Source organism: Triticum aestivum, chromosome 3D (assembly GCF_018294505.1).
Source record: "Triticum aestivum cultivar Chinese Spring chromosome 3D, IWGSC CS RefSeq v2.1, whole genome shotgun sequence".
NCBI lineage: Eukaryota > Viridiplantae > Streptophyta > Magnoliopsida > Poales > Poaceae > Triticum > Triticum aestivum.
This window is the reverse complement of record NC_057802.1, coordinates 524,340,225-524,349,103: the sequence shown is the minus strand read 5'-3', so window position 1 is coordinate 524,349,103 and position 8,879 is coordinate 524,340,225. Positions and strand designations below refer to the sequence as shown.

At 45.5% G+C, this 8,879-nt stretch overlaps 2 protein-coding genes across 4 annotated transcripts; one reads left to right on the top strand and one right to left on the bottom strand.

The window, feature by feature from the left end:
- Positions 1–589: 589 nt before the first annotated feature.
- On the top strand, positions 590–3,699 carry LOC123075202 (histone deacetylase HDT3). 3 transcript variants are annotated; one of them, XM_044497866.1, is made up of 10 exons: positions 590–720; positions 1,578–1,648; positions 1,751–2,084; positions 2,204–2,304; positions 2,391–2,498; positions 2,577–2,687; positions 2,758–2,955; positions 3,027–3,123; positions 3,174–3,306; positions 3,388–3,699. In XM_044497866.1, the coding sequence occupies exons 1-10, from the start codon at positions 708–710 to the stop codon at positions 3,440–3,442; spliced, it is 1,221 nt and encodes a 406-aa protein (XP_044353801.1). In that variant the 5' UTR covers positions 590–707; the 3' UTR covers positions 3,443–3,699. The 3 variants fall into 3 exon arrangements, with proteins under 3 accessions (XP_044353801.1, XP_044353800.1, XP_044353799.1); XM_044497865.1 differs by lacking the exon at positions 3,027–3,123; XM_044497864.1 differs by having other exon boundaries at positions 3,027–3,306.
- Positions 3,700–4,873: 1,174 nt separating this feature from the next.
- LOC123080202 (histone deacetylase HDT1) lies at positions 4,874–8,397 on the bottom strand. The gene is made up of 10 exons (XM_044503102.1): positions 8,196–8,397; positions 7,403–7,470; positions 7,096–7,301; positions 6,985–7,007; positions 6,833–6,889; positions 6,526–6,659; positions 6,039–6,116; positions 5,856–5,952; positions 5,304–5,760; positions 4,874–5,218 (listed from the first exon to the last, which is right to left on the bottom strand). Exons 1-10 carry the CDS (start codon positions 8,218–8,220, stop codon positions 5,155–5,157), a joined length of 1,209 nt encoding a protein of 402 aa, XP_044359037.1. The 5' UTR covers positions 8,221–8,397; the 3' UTR covers positions 4,874–5,154.
- Positions 8,398–8,879: the final 482 nt, after the last annotated feature.

Genomic DNA, 8,879 nt, shown 5'->3' with positions numbered 1-8,879 from the left:
ACTCACCATCAAGTCTTCCGCAATTCGCAAAGCTCATGAACTGATGTGACATATGTGGTAAGAAATCAAAATCTGAATAGAACGATGAATATGAAACAATAACGAGATTCAGAGAAAAATACCATGATAAGACGTGAATTCATATATGCATTTTTGTCCAGTATTAAATCGTCCAGTGAAATATACCACTAGCAATAAAAGTTCTATAGGTGCGGGCTCTCATCCAAAACAGAAGCAAAACATCAGAGCTTCTCCTTAGCAACTTACGAGGACTTGATTATTATCGAAGTACATTACAAGTGAAGTGCATTTCAATTATTGCAGGCTATTTTTTCTATATATGCGAAATTTAAAATGCATTATGTTTATATATGCAATCAGAAAAAAATAAGAGGGCCATGGCAACACAAGGACATTCTACTATATATAGTAAAAAAAGAGGAAAGCAAGCTACGGACTCTAAGATGCCTTTTGGGTATTTTTTTCTTCTTAATAAAGAAGGAAAAACAACGGACGGACGGACAGATCTCAGGCAGAAGAATCAAACGGCCCTGGACCGTCCGCCTCTCTTTAAATTTGGAGTCCGCTCCCCTGCTCCCCTCCGTCGTCTCCACCGCCAAAACCCTAAACCCGAGCCTCCTCCCTCTCCCGCTCCAATCAGCTAGGGTTTTCGCGCGGCCGCCTCTTCGACTCCCCGAGCGACCACGATGAAGTTCTGGGGTAAGCCATACTTCCGCTCGATGCGATTTGGTCTTCTTCTTTCTCGCGGTGGCTCGGGCCGGTTTCCACAGCTTTCGCTTCGAATTATGGGTGATCACTCGCGTCATCGGCCGTCTCGTCTCGTGCTGCGGGTGCGCGGTTTCTTCCTGACGCTGGCCGTGCGTTGTGCTGGGAGACGATCTGTTTTAGGCTCAGCTGGTTCGTTTGCGTACGTGGGGCTTGATTGCTTGAGGTTGAGTATGTGACATGCTTCGCAGTCGTATTTTTTGCATATCGCCTCGTTGGATGGATGATTTGTGGTGGAATAGTGTGTTCCTTCTCGGGCTTGAGCACTGCTGGGAGCTACACAATTTATACTTCTGCACCTTGGCGGGCGGTTCATGACAGAGTTATTGGACAGCAAGCTGTTTTGCAGTTCAACAGTGCTAACTGATGTTAGGGTTTGCTTTCTTTGGTCGTCAAACATTATTGTTGCAGTGAGTTGACATTGCTTCTACGTAGATTTTTGACACAACTTTGTCTATTTGGCTACCGAAAGAACTGCAGAAAACCTTTAATTATTTGGTGAATCGGCAATTTTCATGTATGATCACATAGTTTGTCAGGCATTATGTTGCAGTGAGATGGCATTGCTGCTATGTAGATTTTTTTTCTAATACACCTTTTTCTATCTGAATACCAAAACAGTACTGCAGACATCTTTATTTGCTGAGGCAGCAGTTTTCATTTATGATCATATAGTTTGTGATACCCTTCGTTGGGGCTACATTAACTATCTTTCTTACTAGTAAAAAAGATATCATTGTTGGGTTAAATTATAAGTGTTTATTGCCTTATTGGTTGCTATTTTGGTTCAGGTGTGGAAGTGAAGCCGGGACAGACAGTTTATTGCGACCCTGGTGAAGGGCGTGTTGTTCATCTCACACAGGTTTAGCCATGTCCCTCATTGCCTTTGTGTGTACAATTCTCTTAAGCTTAGCCAGTGGTCTCTCCTTAAGCTAACGGATTTACTTGCATGTTCTGATTACAGGTTGCCCTGGGTGAAGCAGAGAAAGGAAGTGTCGGCATACTAGTATCTGCTAAAATTGGTGATCAAAAGGGGGCCATTGGAACTCTGTCGGCTGAAAATCACCCTCATATTCCTTGTGATTTGATCTTTGAGAAACAGTTTGAGCTATCACACAGTTCAAAAACTGCCAGTGTGTTTGCGTGTGGTTACAAGATTTTTGTGCCTATCTGCGAGTCTGATTCTAGCGAGCTTGATTCTAGCGAGTTTGATTCCAGTGAGTCTGATTCCAGCGAGTCTGATTCTAGCGAAGATGAAGTGGAAACTGTAAACAATCAAGTGACCAATCGTATTGTCGGTAAGAAGATTTTGTCTTTTATTATTTTAATCTTGAAGGACAATTGTGTTTCCTCATTAAGCTGGCTGAACTAATAACTTTTGGACCACATTTGTGCCTCTCTATGTTCCATCTTTAAGGCAATGTGGTAAAGCCTCCAACAACAAAGGATGATAAAAAGGTTACAGATAAACCTGACAGTGGTGAGGATGATAGTGACTTTTCTTCAGATTCAGATGATGTAAGTGTGTTCGCTGATGATAATGTAAGTGCATTCACCCTCTTAGTTGTTTGACATATTGATGGCAATGAAACCTTTTTTCCCAGTATGCCGATGATGGGTACAGTAGCTTAGATACCGATTCTGAAGAGGACGGTACCGGTAGTGAAGAGATGGATACCAGTAGCAAAGAGGAGGACAAAGACAGTCCTAAGGTGTGGATCTGATAGCTTACAGTTCGCATTGTTTCCATTTGCTTCAACAGCATCATCTGACTCTTTTGTGCACTACAGACTGAGGATGGCAAGAAGGCGGTGGCCGAGACTGCCTTGAAGACACCTGCCTCTGACGATACCAGTAGCAAAGAGGGTTCAGGTGATGAGGAAAACAAGAACACTCCTAAGGTGTGGATCCAACGGTTCTCATTTGTTTCCATTTGCTTCAACAGCATCATCTGACCCTTTTGCACTACAGCCCGAGGATGGCAAGAAGACGGCGGCCGAGACTGCCTTGAAGACACCTGCCTCGACAGCATCATCTGGCCCTTGTGCACTACAGCCCGAGGATGGCGAGAAGACGGTGGCCGCCGAGACTGACTTGAAGACACCTGCCTCTGACGATACCAGTAACAAGGAGGATACAAATGATCAGGAAGACAAAAGCACTCCTAAGGTACGGGTCCAAAAGTTCTCATCATTTCCATTTGCTTCAACAGTCTCATCTGACTCTCGTGCACTACAAAGCCTGAGGTTGGCGGGAAGAGGGCGGCCGAAACCGCCTTGGAGACGCCTGCTCCTGACAAGAAGGCAAAGATTGAAACACCATCTGGCCAGGACGCCGGTGCGGTCGTAAGAACAGTTTTTAACCAACTAAATCCCCATTTACTTCAGATGACAAGAAGACTGTCCATGTGGCAACTCCCCATCCAGCAAAGCAGGCCGACAAGGCGCCTGCAGGGAACAGCAAGCAAAACCTCAAGTCCAAATATGTCGGCGGCGCCCACGCCTGCAAGTCGTGCAGCAGGTATGCAGACAGCCTGACAACTTTGTATTCTGGTCTGCAAGCTTGACATCTAACGCTTTATGCTCTCGTCGATTCTTTCAGGACATTCGGCAGTGTTTCAGCGCTCCAATCGCATGAGAAGGCCAAGCACGCTTGAGCTGCTGCTGGTGACAACATGTTGCTGATGCCGATGCTGATGCCCCGTCTCCAACTTCTGTACTCTTGTCAGCCTTAGATTAGTGTTAGAAAGTATTGCATACGGTGTTGGTTCTTATATACCCGGTTTTGTGCCGTTGATATTTTTGGCGAATCTGATAGCTACTGAGATGTCGGTTAATATTCGGTAAAGATATTATAGTTGGGAGGTGATGTATGGTAAACCTGGAAATTGGAAAGCCATGTTTTGATGTTATATACCGTGTGGAAGCTCTATATATTATTCTGCAGTTCGGTTTCGCCTAGTCTGCTCTGCTCGTAACTTGATTTTTCGGGGTGTTCTTGGATTGGTCAAAAGGAGTTGAATTTCTATCGTGAAACATCTGCCGGCTGAATCAAAACAAACGTTGTAGGAATATCTGCGGATTGCGAGTCATTGAGCACTATCTCAATGAGACTTCGCTGGAATTTTCCATTATACTACTAAAGATAAAGAAAACAAGCAGGTAGTAAAGAAAAGGAAAACATTTATCATCTAGTATTTTTAATATTTGTCTGTATTTTTTTATGTGGAAAACACTTTCCATTAACCTGAAACTGTTGCGGCAGAATCGCTGGCAACCAAACCTAAAAACAAAGCCCGGCATGTGCTTAATCCAGACAGCGGAGGACACATCCGCTGGAGGATGCAGTTGCTTCTAGCCTCAAAATACAGGACCCCAAGTTCTGCCTGTCAGAATCTCAAGAGTTGAGGCCTGCACCAGGCGAGGGCTTCAGACTCCAGCGTGACCCGATGAACCCCAGACTGGCCGCCCCATCAATCGCAACAAAACAAGTCATGGCGTCCGCTTAACACTTTCCCACTCCAGCAGCATTCGCCCGTGACGTAACCATAAGCTGATTGTTAGACTTCGTTTCTTCCCTAAACTCTGTCAGGTGCTTGGTGATAGTGAAAAGCAAACCCGCGCCTTCTCTCATGCTTTGATCTTGTTTCGCGACCTTCACACAAGAGTACCCCTACCTGACGCTGAGCTTCAGGGTTTAGCGCGTGAAAATTGTCTCAACGATGGCAGCAGCACAAGGTTGGTTCAGCAGGATCAGCCGTGCATCCTCCAGGTTCTAGTGTTGTTCATCAGCGTCCGCAAGCTGTCATGGGCAAGGCGCCATAGAAAAATCCAGACCTTTGCTGCCCAGAGCTTGCCCCATTCTGGGAAGACACCTCAGTGCTCGCTCAAGTACTTGAGTCTCAGTGCCATGTGATCTTCCATGCCGCTATGAAGGGGAATGCACAGAATGTGCTGTCAGCTCAAAGTCCATTTACAGCACCTGAGGTGTTTACTCTGTATATTGTTTCTTTTGCAGACCCTTCTAATGTGGGTCAACTTACAAGCATGATGAATCACCACAAAAACACATACGGCACAAAAGAATGTTTATCAACAAGACAGCAGCACCCAACCATAATAATTAACCACGTGATTCCAGGATCCCGGCATAATCAACAGCATTTCGTAGCATAGCACAGCACACCAACACCGGTCTATAACGGTGTCAAAGAGAGAGAACATCCTGATGGTGCGTGGGGAGCGATATACCCAAAGAAGCGACCTCTTTACACATCATCTCCGCCTCGGATACCCAAATTCAGTTCACCAGCATCACCCCTAAGCTAACACCTCGCTCGGGCCTGTCCACGGCATATCTCAGGCCACCTTACTTGGCGTCGCCATGCTTCGCCCTGGAATGATCTCCAAGACCCTTCAAGGAGCTGAAAGTCCTGAAGAAGGGAAGTGTGTCAGCGAGGATACAACAGCATATGCTCCAGACGGGATCAGATTCAAAGAGAAGGAACAAGATCTTGCCTGTTGCATGAGTTGCAGACATGACCAGCGGATTGCTTAGACTTGTCATCGTTGTTTTCAGGTGTCTTCCTTGCATGTTTTGCTGCTGGATGAGGGGTCGCGACGTGGACGTGGTCACCTGACTTACGAGCCTGTTTTGCTGCCGGATGAGGGGTCGCGACGTGGACATGGTCACCTGACTTATGAGCCTGTTTTGCTGCCGGATGAGGGGTCGCGACATGGACATGGTCACCTGACTTATGAGCCTGTTTTGCTGCCGGATGAGGGGTCGCGGCGTGGACATGGTCACCTGACTTATGAGCCTGTTTTGCTGCCGGGTGAGGGGTCGCAACGTGGACATGGTCACCTGACTTACCAGCCTGTTTTGCTGCCGGATGAGGGGTCGCAACGTGGACATGGTCACCTGACTTACGAGCCTGTTTTGCTGCTGGATGAGGGGTCGCAACATGGACATAGCCTGCACGCAAGTTGTTCATCAAGCAGTGAGATTCCTGTGCCTTAAGAACAATGCAAGTTCAGCAGATTAAATATAAAATAAAGATCACTTCACACCAGTTCTGTTGCCCGTAGTTGGTGTTGCTATCTTTGCCCTCTTCCCCTGGGGTGTATTCAGAGGTGTTTCCATTGGATTATAATCATCCTTTGTTTTCTGAACATGTCAAAACAGAAAGAGTTTCAGGATTTTATGAAATGAGAAGGCATCAAAATAACAGCTCTCTTTGAGCAATCTCGCACCTTTCGAGGATAATCCACATCTTGATCAGAACTCTCATTATCAACGCCATCACTGGAATTCTGCGTACCAGTCTTATCCTGCAAACGTATTCAGCATCAGGGAACTTAGTTTTCACACCTACCAAATCCATGTCAGGTTTCAGAACCAACAAAGTATATACTCCCTAGGACAATGATTGGGCTGCTACAACCTACAGCCACTATTTGTGGATCTGTCATCCAACTAGAATTGAATGTGGTAGGTTGCATAAAAGTAAGTATTGTGTGCACACATGGAAACACTGATCATATACTTAAAGAAAAACTGTCAAAATGGATGCATACTCCATGTTAACTATTTTTAGTTACATGTTAGAATGTTCACTGAACTTATTTACCAACATTCTCCCTGCACGATCCAGAACAACAAGAGCAAGAAAATAAATCATACAGGAAACAACAGTTCCATCATAACCCGCGGTTGATTATTCTTAACAAAGATACAAACCTTATCATCTCCCTTTCGCTTTCCAGGACTATTTGTTCCTTCAACTTTAGCCTTTGGTATAGGGGATGGAGCATCAGCAGGCCTTGGTACAATAAGATTATTGGCACCATGTGTAGCTTCATTGTTTTTGTAACCTGAAAGTAAACAATGTCAAACATGCCAAGGGTCAATTTGCATGTTTTCATTCTAGAACAAAGGCAAAGAGGGAAAACCACAACGTAAACTTACTAGACATGCAAATCCATGAAGCAGATACATCATTCTGAACTCTTAAACAACAACTGTTATGCATAGGAAAAGAATATACCGTCTGTATTGAAGTCTAGTGGAATAGCCAATGGAACCTCCTCATCAGAATCAGCACCTGAAACATCAGGTATATGGAAGTTATGCCATGTTATCAACTGTACAAAGAAAACATCATAGATGCCCAATACTAAAATGAAAAACAATATTTACCTTGTTTAGTACATGAGTGAGATGTGACTAGAGACAGGAAAACAGTTAAAGAACACAAATGCATATTCAAGCTACTTAGCAAACATTGAAGAATGAAATGTGGAAGGATATCTTTTGATAATATCAAATTTGTAGCCCATAAAGCTGATGTTGCTGGTCATTGAGGAGTGCAACAGCTCAAACTCCCTTTTGAACACCAGATCAGCTAAAACATGAGGATGATTATCAACTGAAAGTGTGGCAAGCATAATCCTTGTATCGTCAATTTTCACGAAAACTTGCACATTCTCTTCTGCCTTGCCAGTCTCCAATGCTATCTGTAGTAAACGAGAAAAGTAAACACCTGAAGAGTAAGCAAACTTGATCCACCTACAAATAAGCTAGAAGGGCACTTATAAATGAAGTGTACAAAACACACCGTCGAAATGTGATAATGTGAATCTCCTGGGTCACACTTCACTGTCTCTCCAGGTTTGACGACAACTCCTAAATGTTAGCATTCATGCATAGTAGCCATTAGTCATTTAACAAACATGGGAAATTGGCAAACACAAATATCTGTTGCTTTCTGAAGCGCCCCAGAGAAATATGCACCACACATTATTAAGGCAAACAGAATGGGGACATTTGCTCATACAGAACAGAAACAATGCATTGGCGGCGCTAAACGAACAATTACCAGAGCATGCTCATCTTCAGAAGAAATGCAGGTCACAGCAGAACATATACCGAAGCTGACAACACATTATTATGTAGGTTATGACTGCTGAAAGTACAGAAGGAACTAATACCATCCAACCAGATATCCATGAGACTATTGTTCAGACAAACCAACCCCAGACCCAGGAACAACAAGCAGGAAACCACAATGCGCTCTCCAGATCAAGACAGGATAACCGCGCCACTCTCCCTAGATCAGGACACGGTATGCCATCGTGAGCCAACGAAACAAGGGAAATGCGAATCACGGATTGCAGGGGCCCCGGCATGAATGCGCTACTTTAAACAAACAGAGATCGGTCAGAAGCGAGGAACCCTAGGGAGGAACAGGCCGCGTAGATTCCCTGACTGCTGGACGGAACCCGCCACCGCCGGAACTACCCCCCGCCGATCAGATGCGGCGAAATGCACGAGCAGCACGGGGGCACCGGAACTGGACCGCGCGATCAGATCGGGGGCGAAATTGGGGGATTCGGGGAGAGGGTACGCACCCCAGAAGCGGTGGTTCTCCGTCATCTTCCCGGGCGAGGGAGGCCGGCTGCTTCCTCCGCGCCTTCTCCGTGATTTCGCTAGGGTTCTGGCGGAGACGGTGGCCGCGCCGCGGAGGGGAGCGGGGAGGGGAAGCGGGGCGAGGGGCGCTTCCTCGGGGTTATGGAATGGAACGGCCGAGGGTTTGGTTGGTTTCGTCCCCGCGGCCCGTCGTGTTCGCGGCCTATGACAGTGGGTCCAGGCGTGTTTTCTCCATTTTTTTTTTTTGAGTTTCGATCGCCTTGGCCGAGCTTCGTACTCCTATTGAAGGTATTTTTCCAACCTATTCTCTTTTTTAGGGGAGTTTTTCCAACCTATTCGTCGATTATTTATTAGAAAAATCTTTATAGTGAACTTCCATCTCGGATTTTCTCACCGACTCATTTCAAGCAGTTTGCTATGTCACGTTGAAGATGTACCACTAGGGCATACCCGTAAACAAATAGCGTATTTGTTCGAAAATCGGTTTCAACTGATGTCCGGATACTAATACGGGAGTCGGTCATCCAACCCTATCCGCATCTGTTTTAAAACAAATTTGAACAAACCGGAGTGTACGTACTAATAAGCATGAAATGTGAATCTTCCGCCTTCCTGAATAGTCATGCCTTTCACTTTCGGCCAACATGCTAGTACTGTTTTTTGGG